This window comes from Nyctereutes procyonoides, unplaced genomic scaffold (assembly GCF_905146905.1).
Source record: "Nyctereutes procyonoides isolate TBG_1078 unplaced genomic scaffold, NYPRO_anot_genome, whole genome shotgun sequence".
Lineage (NCBI taxonomy): Eukaryota > Metazoa > Chordata > Mammalia > Carnivora > Canidae > Nyctereutes > Nyctereutes procyonoides.
Window position 1 is genome coordinate 6,666,277 of NW_026575043.1, and position 21,870 is coordinate 6,688,146.

The following is a 21,870-nucleotide window of genomic DNA, read 5'->3' on the forward strand; positions in this document are numbered from 1 at the left end:
CACAATAGGTCTATATAAACCAAGAGCAGTTATCTTCTACTAAACCACTCTAACTTCTGTGATCTGTACGCCTGGCCTTTGATAAAAGCCAAGTAAGCTAAAAGTTCACATTTACTTGAGCAAATCAAGTTTAAATCAACCCCAGAGGCTTCAAATGTTAAGTCCAGTTTGGCAACAGATGGAATGCAACTGGAGTTTTGAATTGCAGAATAATTGGAAATAAAAGGAGTTTTTATTCTGCAGAATGCAAATATTGAAACTCAACAATAGCCGCAGACAAAAACAAACAACAATGATCAAAAAACGAAAAAAAAAAATCTTGTGGTGATGTGCAAGGCCTAGGAGATGAGGAGGGAGCAAATCTGATTTTTAAGGTACAGTTTTATGATTGCCAGCTGCCTGTGCTACTTAACTCCTGTGGACCTTGGTTTTCATATCTAAATGAGAAAGAAGGAAAAAAGAAGGCACTCTATTAAACTGACCTTACAATTCCTCCCGGTGCTAACATTCAATGATTCTACACATATACTCTATTACTTTGGCCACTTAGGGGGCAAATATAAAAGTCCACCTATTACCGATATATTGGCATACGTACGGTAATCTTATTTTGGGTTCTATCTAGTTATCAGTACAATTGTTCTACATTTCCCCCTGCCCTTTCTTATTTGGGGAGGCAGAGCGGTATTGTGGGGAGGGAGGTAAACCAGAGCTATGGTTTAGAGACAGTACCCTGCAGGACACTGCTGTGGATGCAAAGGAAATGCCAGGCATGTCACTTAGGCCACGTCACTCTGGGTGTGGCACACATACCCAACCAGATGTGCGGTGCAGGTCTTGTCAGCAGAAGTGTGAATTATAAGGTCTACTTCTGGTCCACATGTTAGCTTTCTGACCCTTCCACCACAGGCTTCTCACTGTTACGATATCTTAAACGGCCTCAGTGCTGTTCTAAAATGACTTTAACCAGCTCACAGAACCAGGACAATATTTTCATTTTCCTCCTTTACTCTCCAGCTGGTTACTTTTCTCCAATAGAGGACCTTGGTGATACTTTCTAGTATCCAATCCCATGCCTGCTTTGATCACAAGAAAGTTACTTCCCTGCTAATAGTCCTTTGTATCTAATTATAACAAAAAATGCTTACTGTTTACTGTTGGACTCAGCCTCTGGAGGAGTGTATGGAGAGTGTGACAGGGGTGCCTCAGGGTTGCTGAGGGGCTTGTTGATGGTTTGTACAGATGATAGCAACTACGTTTATTAAGCACTTACTATATTCAGAGCCCTGTTCCCATCTCTTCCAGATACATTCCCTTTTTTCCTTCCTTCTAATAATCCCATGTGGTAGGTACTACTTTTTTCAAAATTTCCATTTTAGAGATTAGCTCAGAGAAGTGAAGCAAACTGTGTTGCACAGCTACGACATGGCATATTGCAATGCAGGCTGGTGTGCGTCTCGGTTGAAAACTGTCCAAACGAGTTCCAAAGCTTACTGAGGTTTGTAACTTTCATGGTACGATGGTTCATTATGCTGTTCAATGCCCCTTAACAGCAAGACTGATGGGACACATTCTATTTAGAAATTTGCCTTAAGAAAACATTGTCACTCCTCTTCAATGATATATTTTCCATGACTACACAACGAAAGCTGTGCACTTAGCTGTTTACCTATTTGCTTTTGCTCCCCAGAAGCCCCAGCCTTTATTCTCAGCTATAGCAAGGACTCAGATTTTGTGGGTGGACAACATGGTCCTTCCTATTTTGCCCTAAGATATAGCATTATATACGTTTTATATAAGCAACTCTGAGGCTTTAGACAAAAACAAAAATAAAAACAAGTTTTCAGTAGTAAAGGCAATATGCTTAGTAAAACAGAATTACATTTTAATTAATAGCTATACTTTATTTGGCCATGTAAAGTCAACCTGGTAAGGTAGAGAAATAATAAATAACAACTGTGCCTTTTTTATTACATGCTTTAACATATATTATCTCATTTGATATAATGACTGTCAGATAAGACAGGTATAACTTATATCTGCATCTAGCAAATAACAAAACTAGTGATTAGAGAAAATAACTTATCCAAGGTCACGTGACAAAACATCAATCTGAAGTCAGTTTAGTCTCTACTTATCATACTTCTAATATTTAATAGACTGTTCTATCCTTTTTTTAAAAAAGAAAATTCACAAATTCAATGACAAAGAATGATTTCTTACATTTCTTATAAAAATATATTGCTTAAAAAGTAGAACATATTGTAACTATTCTTTTTGCATTCACTTCACTAGAGATTTGAAATGGTTCAACCTGACTCAGCAATTTCACTATACGTATATGTAGGACACTTCGTATTAAAAGTATATTGTTCAAAGGTGGATGAAACCCTTATAGATAATATGATAATTTGTGTTATTGTGAAGATTTCTTGTTTCCTTTTCTGTATTTATTCTTTATTCCTTGGGGAATTGACCGCCCCTACCCACCTTTCACCCACAGTGTAACCAATGTGGCTTAAGAAGGTTAATTACACCTCTGGCTGCTGGGGTGAGAATCCTAGCTGGCTTAAGTCAATCAACAAGTTAACTCCAAATTCAGGGAAGTGCACACAAACCAAATCAATCAGGTTTGATGGAACTCTGGTTGGATCTTCCAGGACAGTGGCCTGCTCTCTCCTCTGGTTTTGGTAGCATGAGGCATGATGAGTGGAGCCGCGGCAGCCACTTTGCTAACTCCCAGGAGGTAAGCCAGAGAATAGTGGATACATAAGATTGCTAAGTGAAACAGCAAAGATTGCTGGTGATGACTCCCTTTGAGTTCTGAATCAAGTTTCATTTAATGCAAAATCTATCTTGATATTTTAATTAGGGAAGCCAATAAATTATAAGTATAAATTATCTCTGTGTTGAAGCTAGCATGAAGTGGGTTATTCACAGCACAGTCCTGAATACAATATCCAGTAAGTCAATTAGGATCCTTAGTGTTCAGTCACATTATCAGTTTAAGTACAATATGGGTAAAAAAAGAAATTCAAAATGGTAGACCCAGGTCTGCTGTTTGACCTATATAAACAGAAGATCAATTCACAGATAATATGTGTGCAAGCATGTGCGTGTGCATGCACACAGTATAGGTGGGAGTGTGGTAGAAGAATGATAGATGTTTAGGGCAAGTGCCAGGAGAAATGGGAAAAAGAGCTGAGTGCAGATGCAAAAGAGGATTATGATCAAGGGCTCAGCTGAGATGGGAATGCATGACTTTATAATGATGCCAATTAGCATAATCTCATTTAGAGCATTTGGAAGCAACGTAACATGTGCACACACACACATACACAAGTTGTGCAGACATGTGGGACCCAAGCTTCAGTATATTTTAAAGCACCCCAGGCGATCCTAATGTGCCAGTAAGTTTGTGAACCTCTGGTGTAGAAGGGGCATCACTCCATTATGAGGAGCTTATACATTCCTCATACAGCTATAGCAGAAAGCACATTCTGCTTTCAAATCATTCTCCTTAATTTTATATAAATGGAACATAAAAGGGAATAGAAAATATGTCTTTTAAATATGAAATATGGAAAACCAGTGGAACCACTGCTTGTTCACATAAGCTTTCTAATTTACCATGTGTGCACAGAATACTGAAGATGTTTCAGAAATACATATTCAAGAGTACCTATGCAAGAGACAATCAGACCTTGGAAAACTATTGTCTTCATTCTTTAAATTACCTTTTATTGAACATCTACTATGTGTTGGCCATTGCACTAGTCCTGCAGGGCCTCAGACCCTACTGACACAGTGCCTGTCCTCAGAAAGTCCACAGTCATCCAGGGGAGACAGAAAGACAATGAGGCTGGGGGTGCCCACTGAACAAACACCTAACCCTGTTAGGAGAGGGTTGGGAGGAGAAGATAGGGATGGCTTCCTGGAGGAAATGGCTGTCTTTGAGTTCTGAAGGGGAGAGAAGAAACAGGTGAAAGAAGTGACAGTAAGTTCTAGAGAAAGCAAAAGCAGGCCATACAAAGACATGGGGAACAGAGATGCTGAGCGTGGACTATCTGGGGAAGGCATGTAACTCGGTAGGGCTAGACTACAAGGTAAAAGGAAGGAGCCACTGGCTATCAGGGGCCTGAGGCAGCATGCTGGGGCTTTTCTTTTGTAAGGGACCAGGGCCATAATGTATTTTACACCCGGGACACACACAATGTGTGCAGCATCTTATAAACATTCCCAGCAAAGCAGTGGGAGACTAGACCAGGGTGTGGGAGGGCAGCGAGGGTGGCAATGGGGAAGTCGGTCTGGGGTAGACCAAGAAATCCAGCAGCCAGCTGCTGACCGCCTGCCCAGAGGCGACAGCAAGGATGAGGAGGTCATACCCAGAGGGGTCACAGTGCAGATTTGGAAAAATGTGGCCGACCAAAGGTGATGCAGATGGAGAAATCCAGGATGCCATTGTGGTTTACAGCTAAGCAGCTGGAAAGATGCATTCATGTGCATCAAGGCAGTAAACACAGAGCATGTAAGGAAAGGATGGGTTCGGTCCCACACACAGTCCACACCATGGAGGGCCCTCGAAAGGAAAAGCCCTGGAGTCTGCTTTGTGGATAACTGGGCGGCTGGGGGCAGTCAGACAGGGTGCCTAAGGACCGCAGCACCTAGTGCACAGGCTCGAGGAAGGCGCAAGGTGAAGCCGACTGGAGAGAGAAGCCAAGGAGGTGCCCTAAAGGCCCGGCAGAGATCAGTACTAACATGCATTATTAGCTCTCGAATTCATTATCTGAATATTACAAACTTAGATACCCAGGTAGGTTTTTCACAGTTCCCGAGAGAAGTGTTAGATGCACATCAGTTACATATCCCAAATCAATTATTATGAATGCTTAATTTGAAAAAGGTTTTCCAGCCGTGAGTTAAAGCCATTTGTCTTGGGACACCTGGGTGGCTCAGCAGTTGGGTGTCTGCCTTTGGCTCAGGGAATGATCCTGGGGTCCTGGGTTCGAGTCCCATGTCAGGCTCTCTGCATGGACCCTGCTTCTCCTTCCTCTTCCTGTATCTCTGCCTCTCTCTCTGTGTCTCTCATGAATAAATAAATAAAATCTTTAAAAAAAAGCCATTTGTCTTTATTTAAAACTGAGTGGGGAAAAAAATTAGAAGGAGACAAACCATGAGAGATTCCTAACTCTGGGAAACAAACAGAGGGTTGCAAAGGGGAGGTGGTTGGGGAGATGGGGTGACAGGCATCCCATTTGATGGGATGAGCACTGGGTGTTACACTATATGTTGGCAAATTGAATTTAAATAAGAAAAAATAAATAAAACTGAGGATATCTGCATGTTAGAACAAAAGTGGAAAACTGGTGAATGTTCAAGACTTTCAAGTTCCAAAAAGGGGCGTTGACTTCATCAGGCCTAGAGAGGGATCACTGATAGACCCAAGGTGCTGGCAGCCGCTGACCTTCTGGAGGCACATAGTTAGCAACAGCTCGGCAGCAATTCCAATCCATTGTTCTAAGCCTCACTGCAGGCTGTGACAGGATTTTGGTAGGAGGCGTTAAGTTTGCCTCGATTTTTTTTTGAGCAAATGTTCAGGTTTTGACCTTCTCTCCTTCAAGAAGGTGAAAGGTGAGTGAAACACATGAGCAGATGAGTCTGTGATAAAAGGGGATGAGTCTGTGATAAAATTAAAACACGTGACCTTCCCCCACATAAAGATGCTGGTGCAGGAGCAAGGGGGCCTCATCTCCTTCCACAGTAAGGCCCAGAGCAGGGAAAGGCTATATTGATTTAGCACATAGGCTGAGTTTTCAACGAGACTTCGACTCAAACACTTTTGACTGAATGTAAGGTAGAAACATGCACGTTTAATTTCTGAGTACACCTGAAACCATTCAAAGAATTTTTAAGGCTGATAAGGTGGGCAATATAACATCAGCCAAAAAAAATATTTGTGGAGAAATAGGTTATATAAGCTAATCTCAATATTAGCCGATTATATTTTGGTCACAATGCACATCTCTCTGCATGTTTTTATTTATCTTATATCTATGTATGTACATACAAATCTTTATTAAAACACATACTCAAAGTCTCCAGGATCGCGCCCCGGGCCAAAGGCAGGCGCCAAACCCCTGCGCCACCCAGGGATCCCTTCACATCTTTTTTAAAGTGACTAAATCAATATTGGGTTTTAAATTCTGAAAGTGTCCAAATCAGATCTATGCTTCATGGAAATATTCTAATGCCTGTAACCAAGTTAAATAAAGCAAAGTCTATCGAATCAATCAGTCTGAAGTGAGAAAATACTAAAATTCAAAAAGCAGAAGGTAAAGGATATATGCTTTATATAACACCGAAGAGTTTTCTAAAGCCCACATCTGTATAGCCAGGAAGAAGCAAAGGCTTTCCATAAGAGCTCAGGTTCAATTAAAAAAATACTTTCAAAAGAACTTTCAAAAGAAAAGGTCTTATTTCTTTACTCTTTCTGTAGTGGATGCATAACAAGAGCCCGTGACTAGATCAGTTGTAAAAAGAGAACATTGTGTTTTTAAAATGCAGACTCTAAAATGGAGGACTTAACACAAATCTTATCATATGCTTATTAGGTACCTGCACAGATTATAAAAAATACACTTTGACTAGGGTTTAGGGAAAAAAAGTTATACCAATAATATTCTGAAGAGTCCCTTCTAGTCAAAGTTTTTGATTTTATAAATAAAAGTCTGGTTTTTAAATGTTTACACTGAGCTCCATAGGGCTCAGGTGTTTTCTGTTTTTTGTTTGTTTGTTTTTTTGGTTTAAAGGAAATCATGTGGTTTGTGATGAGGTCCAGAAGTCTGGATGAGTAAGGGGCAGGAAGGGGAAAGTTAAAGAAAACAGGACCCTGAGATCACCAGCCACTGCACTTGCTACTCAGGAAAAATTAGATTCCTATGTATAGTTCTTCTGAAGTTTTGGAGAAAGAAATAAATTAATTTCCTCAGTCACTAAATATTTATAAAGCACCTTCCATATGCCAAGCACTGGTTTAGGTGTTGAAGAAAAAGTATTCAATAAAACAGACAAAATCCCTGCTTGCATTCTAATAATTATAAATAACTATACATAGCATTAATAATAACACTGATAATGGGATCAGTTACTGAGGATGTATTATGTGCTGGATACCAGTGGTTGAGCTAACATTTTAATAACTCTACCTCTACTTTAAGAACAGGAATGGTCACTGTTAAGTTGACCACTTACTATGCCCTGGGTACTCTTCTGGAAGCCTTCCATTTCACCCTTATGACAGTCCCATAAGGCAGGTACTTGCCAACTTCACAGTCTAAAATTCACATTTCTTTACGTTTAGTATCTCTCAGTTGAGAAGTGTCTTCTAATCAGCAGTCTTGACATTATAATGAGTAATGCCTCTTTCCTTCCCTGGTGTTATATAAGTCAGTGGCAAGACTTATAATTAATAGTGTTCTAGAGTCTATGAAGTATAGTATTATTCTCCTTTTACAGAAGTGAAGAAAACGCAAGGTCATACAGCTGGTAGGTATAGGACTTAGAACTTAAAGTTCTCAATGTAGAGGTAGCTATATAAACTCAAAGACCAAATTATTCTTTGTTTGTGAATATTTCTAACAACTGAGTGGCTATACTCAAATAGAAATATAAAGGGAAATATAATAAATATAAAAATATATTTTATATGATACATATAAATTGATATATTTTAATAAAACTTTTTCCCTAGAAGAGGATTTTTTAAAAAGATTTATTTATTTATTTATTTATTTATTTATTTATTTGTTTATTTATTTATTTATTTAGAGTAAGAGAGAGCAGAGTGAGAGGAGGGGCCACCCTCCACTGAGCAGGGAGCCTGATATGGTCCCAGGACCCTGTGACCATGAGCAGAGCTGAAGGCAGATGCTTAACCAACTGAGCCACTCAGGCACCCCAGAGGAAAGGATTTTAAAACTCAGTTGACACAGTATATAGGGAAGGGTGTGAGGGAACACTGTTTTATTTCGTCGATACCCTGGAGCACCTTGTTTACTGGGTAACTTGAGATCCTTAGGATTTAAAACCCACTCACTTATGTAATGCAGTGATTCTACTTCTAGATATCTATCATACAGTTAATATTTATACGTATATGAAATGATACATTTGTGAGATAATACACTGCAGCATTGCCTGTTAAGATGAAAAGATCAGAAGCTACCCAAGGATCCATCAGTAAGAATCTAGTTAAATATAGTCAATATCTGGTACGGAATATACACATTTACTTTTTTAAAAAGGAATGAGGTTGCTCTTTATGTACTGACTGAAATTATCTCCAAAATATGCTATCAAGTGAAAAAAAAACATAAGAATTTATAGTTATGTTAACATTTGAATAAAAAAATAAGTGTCTATATAAAAACACACATGTAGCTATGTGTTGATAGATGCAAAAATAACTCTAGAAATATACACATAAAACCAGAAATAATGATTGCTTCTGGAGAAGGGAATAAGAGTCTGTAAGGGTTAGGAGGAAGACTTCCTTTGAATACAGTATTAAGCATTCTATTACGGATTTTAAATATTTTTATTTATTGATTCATGAGAGACACACAGAGAGGAGAGACATAGGCAGAGGGAGAAGCAGGCTCCTCGTGGGGAGCCCAATGCAGGACTCGATCCCAGGACCCCGGGATCACGAACTGAGCCACAGACAGATGCTCAACCACTGAGCACCCAGGTGCCCCCATTACAGATTTTATAATTAAAAACCAAGAACAAACTTTGGACCTTCCCCCACAGCAGTGGCCATTACTCCTGGAACATCCCAACTATGTAGTGACATGGACAGAGCATCAAAATACAGGGTTTTAAGCCTGTATTTTCCATGGAGTGATGTGGAAGTGCTTTTGTAGAGTTAGGGATGCAGATCAAAAGAAAAGTAAAATATACTTCATACATACAGCATATTAAATTCTAGTCTATAATTCAGGGTCTTTTCTTAGAGTGGGGAAAAAAAGCCCCCACCAAGATATGATTTCTGTCCTAACGACATTCACAGTGCAACAGGGTGGAATAGTTATGTTAATAATAAATATATAACATAGCAACCTAATTCAATGTACTATTTGTTGCCATCTCCCTCTGCGACCCCAATGGATTCCAAGCATCTTTTCCATGTTATTATTCATGTTATTGTGCCTGTCTTCTAGGGAAAAACTCACATTTACTGAATGGAACTGAAATCTAAGAGCATAACAAGTCAAGGAATAAAGGCAGATGCACATCAGAGGAGTAGCATAAGAATGATTTTCTGTGGGGGTCAGAAAAGATGCAAAGAAGGGGAAATTAAACTGGGCTTTGAAGAATGAATTCAATAGGACAAACGAACGCTTTCCTTACCTATACAGTAGAGGTGTGGTGAGGGGGCAGTAAGATTACATGAGCTCTAAAGGTGTTCATTCCCAGCTCTATGGTTTGAGACAATATGTAGGGAGGGCAGACCCCAGCGCTGAGTTGTCAGTTACTATCTCCAGTGGAAGGTAAGTACCAGGATCACCATGTTGAAGATCCCAAGAATTATACCCCCAGGCAGAAACATTTTGGAGGGCAAAAAGTGAAAATACCTAAGAAACTGCGTGGAGAAATGCAAAGAGGAATGGTAAGAAATCATGACTGCAAAGAATGGATAGGTGAAAATAATCAGCCTGTACCTACAGAGAACTAAAAAAAACCAAAAACCAAAAAACAAACAAAAAAAAAACCCAAGAGAATATAAGAATGTCTGGGGCGGGGAAGGCCAATTGAAACCTTAAGGGCATCAACTTAAAATTTTAAATCAAATCAGAAAAAGAAAGTGTTGATAAGAAATAAAAAGTGAGGAGTAAACACATACACACAGCTTTAAAATCATCCCCCTTCAAAAGAAAAGATCCTAAATTGAATTAGAGAGATTTTTTTTATGCACAGTAGCTGATTATTATACTTTACGGTAATTAAAAATGGGATAGTCTCCCTTCTTACCCACGTGTGTTTCATATATTAACGGAGCTAAATTAAAAAGAACTTGAGTTTTTAAAACTCTTTTATTTTTATTTGACACGTGTGCATTTAAAATATCTCTGGAATTCTGAAAGGCACCCAAAGGTAGTGTTGAATAATGGAAAATATTAACAGCCATTAGAAGAAGCTAGTTAACTTTTTTCTCCCCAGATGCTAGAATTCCAGTTTTCCAATTTCAAGAGAAGAGTGTTAATGTATACACTAAGAAAGCACCACAGATGCTAACTGTAATCCTGTCTTCTTAATCTTGCACAAAAACCCTTGAGAAAATGAATTATTGGCCCGTGGAAATACTTGCATTTCACTATCCTTGGTCAACAGAATTCTGGAAATTGTGCAAGTCAGAATGTGTATGGCAGGTTGGTAATCACATGAGAGTGGTGCACAGACTGGGGCCTTTCAGCCTCTGTTAATAATGTGCTGAGGAAGACACAGGCCAGGCCTGGGGAGCCCATTCTGCAAACAGCATCAACCCACACTCCACCAATCACAGGACCCTCGACAGTCTTAAAACTTGAGCAGTAGAGCTAAGGAGAAAAAAAGTAAAAGGCAGAACTAGCTTCCTCATTTCTCTAGTGCCTCCCTCAGTGCCTGCTGTGAGCATCACTAGCATTAATGTTTCTCCGTGTATCTCAATAGAAACAACTTCGGCTATGAAGAAGTCATTAATTATATTTTATGATAAAACATATTGCTGAGAAACAAAGTGTACTTTTTCAGGGGGGAAATGAAAATCCTCATTCTTTGAAAATAAAGTATGGGTACGTTTTAATTTAACTTCTGTTTGTGTCTTCTAAGCAATTTTCCAGACAGAATTCCCAGGTTAAAACATTATTATAAGATTTTAGAGAACTAAGGTCAACTGAACAAGTTATTTGATCTTCTTTTTTTTATTTAAGTGCTTATTTAAATCCCAGTTACTTAACATACAGTGTAATATTAGCTTCAAGTTTACAATATAGTGATTCAACACTTGCATACATCATTGGTGCCATCGCAAGTGCCCTCCTTACCCCCCATTACCTGTTTCCCCCATACACCCCCCACTTCTCCTCTGGTAGGTTCTATCTTCTTCTTCTTTTTTTCTAAGATCATTTATTTATTTACTAATTTGGGGAGAGAGAGAGACCATGTACGTGCAAGCAGGAGGGGCAGAGGGAAAGGATGAAGCAGACTCCCTACTGAGCAGGGAGCGCAACATTGGGCTCGATCTCAGGACCCTGAGATCATGACCTGAGCTGAAGGCAGATGCTTAACCCTCTGACCCACCAGGTGCCCCTGTTCTATCTTCTTAATTAAAATATCTGACATAGGTGTCAGCCTTTGAGAGGAGGCCAGGCATGTTATACAAATAAGGATGGGATGAGGAACAGGAACACACATTCTCACGCCCTTCACATTAAATGCAGGCGAGGCTTTAAAATCATTTTTTAAAAATTTCATTCCATTTTGGACTTTCTTTTCACCTTTCTATCTCAACTTGCCAAAGTGAAATATGTCATACACATGCAGCCTGGGTTGCCAGATAAAACGAGAACACCTAGTTGCATATGAATTTTAGATGAATGAATACATTTTTAATATAACTATGTGCCACTTATTGCATGGGACATAATTTATATTAAAAAATGATCACTGTTTATCTGAAATTCAAATTTAACTGGGTGTCCTGCATTTATATTTGCTAATTCCGGCAAGCCTAACATATCCAGTGGATATTGTGCTAGTCAGACACATCATCCCAGTGGGAACAGGAAAGGTTGGTAAGTGGGTAGTGCACAGTGGCGAGGAGGCACAAAACAGGGTTAGGCAGGTGCAGAGGCTGCCGATGGAGGAAGAGCGGGGTGGCTGCTGGAGCAGTGGGAGGCAGCCCAGGGGTGGCTGTAGTACCCATGCTCTAGCTCCTCTGCCCTTTGCTCATTTCTTCCTGATGCTAGTGAATTTCGCAGAGGCGGCATACAACCAATGGCAGTAAAAACGGAGATTCTTTGAGGTTTGAGAAATCATTTGAAAGTACGCTAACTGCCATATCTATGTAGACCTTCTTTTGATTATTTTTTATCAATACTTTTAAGCTGAATATTGGCAAAGGATTTCATCGTGAACATTGCTTTCTACTCTGTTACTAGTATTTCTGAGAGTGTGTGGGTGGAGAGGCGACACAGAGAGAGTAATCTACTAAATACAACATTCTTAGCCCAGGATCTGGGAAACTTTCCATCTTCTGCATCACGACCCTACCTGCCTGTTAAAGGAAGTCATGAATGCCTGCTGGTGTCTGGATAAATGAACGGGACACCTTCTTACCTGTTTCTAGCTGCCCTGCTGCCAGTTTCCTATTGATGTGTCCTGGCTTTACATGATTTTCTCCTTTTCTCCCCAACCTTTCTCAGTGATTTAGACTCTGACTGACCCTATTTCTGTGGCCTGGACACCTTCTGCTGTGTTGGTCCTAAAGAATTCCTACCCTTTGGTGTGAAGCCTTGGGCTGCCAGCCACACCAGCCCCGCCCTCAGCTGCACAGGGAAGAGTCAAGGAAGAAAGCCAGTTGGACAGGGCTCTAGGATGAGGAATGGAGCGCAGGATGAGCTTGATCTGTTGGTCTCTGATGGTATTAGCCCCAACACCCGCTTTATTCAAGATGTCTTTGCCCCAGGTTGATGGTGAATCACTCAGGTGGGCGGGGGGGGTGGGGGTGGAGAGTGAGGTGACAGTGCTGGTTTTCATGATCAGCTTGGCTGCTCTACTGTCTGCTTTACCAGGAGGTCATTCAATGGAATCCTCAATGCTTGTCCCCTACTTCTGTCTTCTGTTTCTCTTATTCCTTTTCACACCTCTTTCTAACTAAAGGTTACTTATTTAAATTTAGACTTGGAAGTTGGGGAAAGAGACAGGGTAAGACCCACTTTGACCTTGATCTTAAGCTGTCAATCTACCTTTTATTATAGTATCTTACACTCGGGCTTTTCAGATCCTATGTCAGGGGTGACATAGGAGACTGCTCTGTAACCTACTCTGAGCAGTAACTGAATCTCTGTGTCCGTTTCCTCATCTGTAGAATAGGGGATCCTGAGAGTTTTCATCACAGAGGCTGGGTATTAAGAGTAAATTAGGTATGCATATACATAAAGCTTTGAGAATAGCGCCAGTTACATGGTGTATGTCAAAGAGTTTAATAATAAAATAATAATAATAATAATAATAATAATAATAAAGTCCACTCGGATTCCATTCTCTTTGTCAGTCTTTCGGGCCCTGGAAATATCTCTGCCATTGACACATACTTCCATACCCTCCATCCTTGCAGTTACAGTCACAACATAAACTAATGTGTGTAAAAAAAAAAAAAAGTTTAGCTTTTAGATGTCATTTTAGAAGGAAAAGAGAAAAATGCACAGACTCCATTGGCAAGGGTAGGCTCAAGGAAACATGATGACTTACTGCACTTGAATCACAATCTGAGGAGGTTTAAAAATGAGGGAAGTGGCTTTGGGTCAGGATGACATGGATCAGGAAGCAAAAGGGGAGTTAGATACATCTACTGCTGAAATAAAACACACACACACACACACCACACACACACACACACACAAATATAAAACACAGCCGAACAATCTCTGTCTCTTTGGTAACAAGTATATGATCACCTTGAGAGGAAAGACATTTTAACAAACGGGAGCACAGATTTTCCACCAAGGGAGCGCTTTAGTTATGCCTTTTATTTTGAGGCTGAGTTAGTCATTTGGCTCTAGAGTAGAGCTCCCAGGGCCCATGAGAATGGTTTGCTACTTACTGGAGTACTGGCTTCCCCATGCATCAACGCCATCTCCTGAGCGTGGTGTTAGTACGGCATGTGTTACAACAATACGGCCACTTAATCAGCTGGACATTTATCCACTTGTTCCTGATATTTAGCAACATCCCTGAAATGACTTTTTAAACATTTTTTAGTCTTTGCCAGCAATGGGGAAGAGAGTTAAGTGCACAAATGGCTTTGGACAATCTGCTGCGGAGAACTGTTTTAAGCATGGCATAAACATGCCAAATCAATAACTTGTTTCTTTATCTGCATGTGCCATGAAAATCTGGCTATCATAGAGTGCCGGATCCATTAAAAACTGAATATGCTATTTCCAGACAGCAGATAGCTCAGAGCTCAACGGGGCCAGCAGGCAGGGATCCAAATTCCCATCTCCCTCTCGAGAAGAACCACTCAAGGCACTCTGTTGCTACATTATGTTCCTCAAAGCACAGGGAATAATGAAGCCTTGACAATCCTGTGGCTGCCTCGGGACTGCGTCAAATGGCCATTATTCTTTGAACAGAGAGAGCTGGGTAAAGTGACTTTTGTTATCTTAAATCACTAGGCGAATCTGATTAATGGAGAAATGTAGATCAATACAGGATTTCTAAAGTGCAACTGCCCCTATTGCTCCAGGTATGACATATGTGTTTATGAAACTTGATGTCAAAGAGGTGAACAGTCTCTTGGGGAAGGAAAGATGGTGATATGACCCAAGACTTTTTTCCCCCAAGACTTTTAAAATAAATTTTTGCTGTATGCTTCTGATCACATGAAACCACAAACAATATTTTTTTACACTTTTTATTAAACCATATTTCACTGTACACTAGAAGACATGAATTCCCAGATGTGTTTGAATTAATAGCAGTGCTTCAGGTAGTCTTAGGAAGCATGAGTGATGCAAATTCACATCGACCTTTTCTCGTATATTTAGTATTACACTTAAAAATGCACTGTACTGATATATTACTTACAATTCTTCTACTCAAGTTATGCCTAGCATAAATCTTTAAGATAAAAATATCATATACTTTAATATTTTTACAGAATTATATAAATAAGTAATTTGGGGGGAATATGGATCCTATCCTCATTTTTTCTGCTCACACATGTTTGTGGTCCTTTACCCAACGACCAACACATGTTCAACCACTCTTACCATTTCTCTGTTATTAAACTGCATTCTATAGTAATACTTCATTCAACCTAACCTTTAAAAATCAGCTATTCCTAGACTTTCTAAGATAAATAATATCTATCCTTAAAATAGCAATGTTTCTAAAAATAGACAAGCTCTATTTTAAAACATCTGCTTCTTGATGTAATTTAGGTCCAATTATTTCACTCTGGGACTACTAAACTGTGTAGGGATCTCTGGGTATTTGGGTCCAAATTAACTGGTCCTGGGCAGCTGTACTTTCGGCGTTCCTTTGTTAATGACTTAGTATCTTTATGGCCTTGCCCTTGCCTTCACTTTAGTATGCCGCCACTTTTTAATGGAGCTCTGGCTTCTTGAAGCAATAACCACTCTCTCTGTGACTGCTGCTAGGGTTGATTGTTTTTAGGGAAACCAGACATCTATGTTTGTTAGAAATATTCTTTTTAAAAGTGGATGGCTTGTGGATGGGAGGACTTGAAGAAGTAATGAGGTGGGGAGAGAGAATTAAGCCAGGATTTGGACAGGCTGGGTCCTGGCTGGCGGGCTGGCAGACTTGCAGACTTTGAGCCGGGTTTCAGAGAGCAGAGACTCTTCCATCAAAGGCCTCTGGCTGTGCAAAGCACTAGGATTTGTTTTCTAATTGCTCCAGTGCTAACTCATCAAGCATATCCATACGTAGCTGTTTTGGGGAGCACATATGAACTGTTTATAATTTAGCTGATGTATGTCTGTGTCTGCAGAAAAACCATTAAAATAACACTAGCCACCAAAAAATAAGGTTGACGGAAGAAAAGCTTTTTCTACCAACATAGTTTTATGATGACATTTCTTCTCACGTGTGTCCATTCATTTGTGTCCATGAATGTAGAAAATTATTAAAATAATAATAGTCACTGAAAGAACATGAGATGCCCACTTCACAAAATACAGAACCTATAACAATGGTGATGGGTTAAAGACTCACTTTTAATGGTGGAATATATATATAAAATTATGCAGATTAACTGTATTTAGAAAATTCATTATGCAGATGTTAAAAACCACTATAGACTGAAACAGAATTGTACGCTTTTTCCTTCCAAGCATCTTCATGTTTTATAATAGCTTTTTACATTAGCAGATTATAAACATCTTTGTTTAGCTAATAAACTGAGATTTCTCCCCTGAACACATAGCTCTGATAAAATCTAACAAGAAAGAAAAAATGGGGGGAAGAAAAGGAAAGAGAGAGAGAGAGGGAGATCTTTTATACGCATGGCAATACTTCTTTCAGGCCAGAGACAGAAAGCACATGCTAATAAGCAGGGTTTTAATAAAAAGTGTTCTAATTATAGCCTACTACTCTACTTAGCCATAACTTATCCAAAGAAAAAATTCAACTCTAGTGACATGGAAAGCCTCTGGACCTGTAACCTTTCCTGGTAGTTAGCATGGTGCGTTTTCAGAAATTACAAGCTATGTTTATTATGTGTTTATTAACATAACAGAGGACAGCATACAGTGCACAAAACAAAATCAGATTACCCGCTGCTTTGGATTCTCTTTACCAAAGTTCCCTTTTATTATGACAGAAAAATGGGAATTAGCTTTGTGTCAAGCCATTCTGTCCAAGTCTGTAGTATAAGAACTGAATATTGTTTTCTTAAAAAAATGGTCATGGAACCAGACATAATGCTCCAAAATGAAATTCTTTTCATCTCCAGCAAAATTTGTCTTAAAGTATAAAAAATAAATCAGATATTTTCCTTCTGAGTGCACATTTTGCTCTAAGCTTTATTTGCTTTCTGCAACAGCATTTGAGAGAAAACCAACTGACCATTTACAACATAAACAATGGCTTCAGAGTATGGTTAAGAAGTGCACCTGGCCTCACTCAAACAACACATTTGTTTAACCTGGTGACTTTCCTGTGCCTGGGGTCAGGCAGAAGCAATCTTAGTTGGGTTGGGGGCGTTGGGGAGGAAAGAAGAGCAAACATAACTGATTTACTGAGAACACTACGGTTGTACTAACTATCCTTTGTAATTACCACTGTTTTAACAGTTTCTACCAAGCTAGGCTATCATTTAAGTGACCCACTATAATTTGGGATGAAGCCCCAGGAAATTATGCCAACTTTAGACCAGGAGTGCATTTCTGAGTGTACTCAGCATAACCAACCCACTGAAATGCTGAGTGTTCCTTCTTTGGTATAAATTTACGTCAAGGGAAAAATTAACAATAAAAGGAATCTAGCTAGAGAAGGAAAAGAATGCCACAACATTCACTCCCAGGAAAATTTCCATCATGAAAAAAAAAATAAGCAAGCAAGCAAGCAGAATAGTATGATGAACCCCATAAACTCATCACTCAGTTTCAATAATCATCAACACACGGCCAATCTGATTTTATTGTACCCTACCCACTCCCTGCCCTGTATTCTTTTTTTAAAAGCAAATTGCAGAAAGCCTGTATTTTATATAAGCTTTGATTTATAATGTATGTATATATTTAACCTAAAGATCACTACAGAAATCTCACTGAGCTTGAGATGTTAAGCCAACTCTAACCACATCTTATGAAACATTTTCTGCTACAACCTATCTGCTTCGAGAGCTAATTTGTTCGAATATAATTGGATACTTAAAATGACAAAGCAACTTGAATTGCAACCCCCTTGTATTTTATTTATGGAGGGGAGAAAAAGGGATATTCTAAGACTGAGAAAGAATTTATGTTACTCAATCCCTGTGATGCTACTCTTTGTAGACACTCATCCACAGAAGAAAAGGTTGACAGTGAACCAATGAGGCGTGCCTGGATGGAGGTAGAGAACGGGGCAGGAGCTGCCTGGAAATGTTCCCCATTTCCATCCCTCCACATGCAAAGTAAAGCAGAATGCCAACAGGCCAAACCTTTGGAACTTCAAAAATCACTCATCAAGCACTCTAGCTCCTTACGATAATTTATTACCGATCTTAAAGGAAAGATCAAAAGGAACCCCATCTAGCATTTACATTCAATTCCTCATTGCCCAATGACTAATTTGTAGAGGAATGGAGTCTTCACAAGAGAAGCCAAAATAATCCTGAGGTGACTTTGATACAATGCCACAAAGGATATGAAGAGGAAGCTGGTAGAAGCTGCAAATGGCCAAGTTCCATTAAGAGTTCTAATAAAAGGATAATGGAATTTCCCTTAACTGTGAATTAAAAAATGTTAGAAGTGGGCAAGATTTAGACAAGTCAGGCAAAACCTTTGATTTGTCACAGCCTTTTGTTGTTCTTGAATTTAACTTTAGCCACTGCTGCATTTATGTTAATTAAATGGCTTCATCTAAAAAACAGCAACATTCCTATCAGGAACCTGGCCAATCTCCTTCCCTTTTGCTGGTGTATTACTTATCAGCCTGCACCTTCTCTCGCTACTTGTCAGGCATTACTGGCTCTCCTGATCTCTTTCAAACAAATTGCCATATTCTGCAAAGTGATTGGTTTAACTTGAAAAATGCAACTGGAAGTGCTATAATTTTTAGTACTGTATATTGCCATGGTCACACGAAGCATAAACACCTCTTTCACAAATTGTTGGTGCTGAAAGTCAATCGGTCACTATAGAAACAGCAGAAGCTATTGAAAATCTTTCAACTTCTATGAACAACTGGCACAGTTTTTCCTCCTGAATCCAGACATCTCCAGTAATTCTCAACTGAGGAAAATAGTTTTCACACTACTTATTTTGGCTACTTAAAAAATCCCCACCACATGTCTCCTTGTAAATTCATAGATAAAGATTTAAGTTTATATTAGCATTTCAAGTGTGCAAATTTTTTGTTCGCTTCTGAAATCACCTCAAATTAACAGATTTACTAGAATCTTCCATGATATAGAAGTTGTGCACAAGTCTCAGGAATCTTGTAATATATTTCCCTATGATGATGTGGTGTTGAGCATTTTCTTTAAAAACAGAAGTGCTTTTTTTTTTTTTTTAAGAGTTCTTATCTTTTACAAATATATGGTGAAATGCTTCTATGTAAAAAGATGTCTAGAAATACAGGGAATGAAAAGCATGGGGTACGAATGAACCAACACTGGCCATGGGTTTATAAAGCTGGGGGATGAATTCATACGAGTCATGGTGATATTTGGTCTTCTGTGCAGCAAAACTTTTGGCAGTCGATCTTTCAGATATTATGCTATGTACTGCTCTATTATGGATTTTATTTCGAAAAAATAACTATCAAGAGCTATGGAAAATCAAAGAGTTGGCAATTACTATTTCAACTATCTTTACCAATTCAAAGTCAAGTCCATCACTTCAGTGCTTGGAAAAAACAAACAAACAACCAAATAAATTACACCCACAAGTCTGCTTTTACATCATCTTTGAGATTCCAGAACATGTGTGAGTAGATTTTAATGTGAATGAAGTATGATTATTTTAGGTCAGAAATATTTTCTGACTTCCTTAGGAAGAGATAAAGAGTTGACAAAATGAGAACATAAGTGTAACTGGAAAACATACTTCAAAATCACTATCTACTGGTGGGAATTGTGCTTTACGTTCAGAAAGACTTCTATCCAACACACAAATAACACGCTTTTCTTACCTTGTGATCATATGGATTGTAAGAATGGAATACCCGAGAAAGATCTTTCGTTCTTTGCTTTTTCTGTGGAAGAAAATGCAAACATCTAAGTTGACAGGTGGCAAAAATATTCACATACATAAGTATCTATGTATCTATGTATCTATCTATCTATCTATCCATCTATCTACACCTCTGTTTACCTATCCACCTGCATTAAGATATTGTTTAGAGATTCTTCCTTAGGCAAAGTGAGGGGCTACAGGGCCAATCTGGGATATACATAGTTGCAATAAGAAACCAAAGCCACTTGATGGTTTTGTGGGTCGTGGCCACATGCCAGCCAGGTGACCTTTTCCTATGATTTCATAGTTGAAACACTAATCATCCTCAAAAACTCTATTTTTAAACACATCATTCGGAGGCTAAAATGAAGAAAGAAAACTGAAGAGAAAGAAAACTTAAACCCATTTAGGACATTGCAATTTCATTGTAATACAAATGGCTATTACTCTGACCTGGGTACCAATACGCATCCAATTAAACATACCTTCACCTGGCTTCCTTGTCACACCTGGGGTCTGTCTGCTTGAGGCTGCCCTGTTCTGTCCCTGTTGTATAGCTCAAGTGCCTTACATGGTGTCTCACACACACTACCCAATGTGTATTTGTTTATAACGATGACATAAAGCCTCATATAACATCTTTTCACTGCTAATGACATGTTCTTCTCAAGCTGAACCCACTACTTGAAGACTGTCTCTACCTCCTGCTCCTCCAGTGTCTGTGACAGTGAAGAGAGGGTGGGGTTCACTTATGGTCGACTGTAAGAAGCAGCTTGTTTTCTCAAACACTTCAAACTGTCCACACACCATAACCACCAAAGGAAATTTTGCACATGGTTCTAGATCTTCTGTGCATATATTTTCACATACAATTATTACTTTATTTTTTTTTTGAAGATTTTACTTATTTATTTGAGAAAAGCAGAGTGTGTGCACGAGAGAGCACGGGCAGGAGGAGGGGCAGAGGGAAAGCAAGAAGCAGACTCCCAGCTGAGTAGGCAGCCCAATGCAGGACTCGATCCTAGGACCCTGGGATCAAAACCAGAGCTGATGGCAGATGCTGAACTATTACTGTCAAAGAAAAGGGATCATTCTTTATATGCTGTCCTAAAATTTACTTTTTCCACATCACAATTTATCCTTGCCAAACTTAAACACTTGTATAACCAGATCTGCAATCCCTTATATGGAGTACTGAAGTCACAACACTTCTGAAATCTCAACTTTTTTTCTGCATCTCATTTTTTTAATAAAATGATCATCTTTGCCAGCTTGACAGTATGCATTTTTTAAAAAAAAAAGATATATTGTACAAGTGCAGATGCAGAGTCAAAGAGCATGCCGTGCCAATCACCTTGATGGATAATGACAAACTGCCTCCACCCTCCCAACACTACCCCAATCTGCCTTCTTACCAAGAGTGAACAAGAGAAGGGACTGCAGCTTAAGTTGGAAATTCTTAATTTCTCTTTTCCATTTAAAGGTTAGAACATTTCTTGACTCACAGAGCAGATCAAATATCTTTAAAATGGATGTTGGACATCTTCCCAGAGGCTAGTTATAGAATTTCTGAAGTGTCATAGAGTTAGCCCACTACCATATCTTGCAATTCTGGCAGTAGACTGTTTGTCCTTAATACTCCCCCTGTCTTGCTTCTGGCTCTACTCTGCAGTTGTTAGCTGAGCTGCTTCTGTCTTCACTTGTGAATGAATCCTTGCCTGGTACACAGGTTTTCTGGGGAAGTATTTCCATATTTCTTTCCTTTAAATTCCAGCATCTGCATGAGCATACCTGACACACCTCCCCAGGGCCAGTGATCCAAGCAGACCCCCGGCCTGGGCTTTACATGACCTTCAGCAGCCACTTGGCTAAGCCCCTGAATCTAGTATTAATTAGGATTTTATATTAGAGTCATTTGTAGACACTCACTGTTGTCCCATAGACCAATTTTCCTATTTTAGAATTACCTTTGGAGTTACAATTCCAGCTGGCAGTGCATCAAATCACTTGACTTTGTTTCCGCGTCACCCACCAGAAATCACCCCTCCCTGCTGCCAGCCCAAATCCTCTCCTCCTCCGTGCACCTTGTAAGTGGGCTTCTGACCATCCTAACTCTAAAGTAACATAACACTCCTCCCCGCAGAGCAGGGATGAGCCTCTAACTGATTGGATATAGTCTCCGCTCTCCAAGAGCCCTGAAATT

The 21,870-nt window shown here is 39.3% G+C and overlaps 1 protein-coding gene across 5 annotated transcripts in view; it reads right to left on the reverse strand.

The window, feature by feature from the left end:
* CDKAL1 (CDK5 regulatory subunit associated protein 1 like 1) overlaps positions 1–21,870 on the reverse strand; it is a 636,452-nt gene that overhangs the window by 96,114 nt on the left and 518,468 nt on the right. For all 5 annotated transcript variants that reach the window (XM_055322912.1, XM_055322911.1, XM_055322910.1 and 2 more), the window contains one exon: positions 19,624–19,686. In XM_055322912.1, the coding sequence (XP_055178887.1) occupies positions 19,624–19,686 (63 nt within the window). The remainder of the gene's footprint in view (positions 1–19,623; positions 19,687–21,870) is intronic.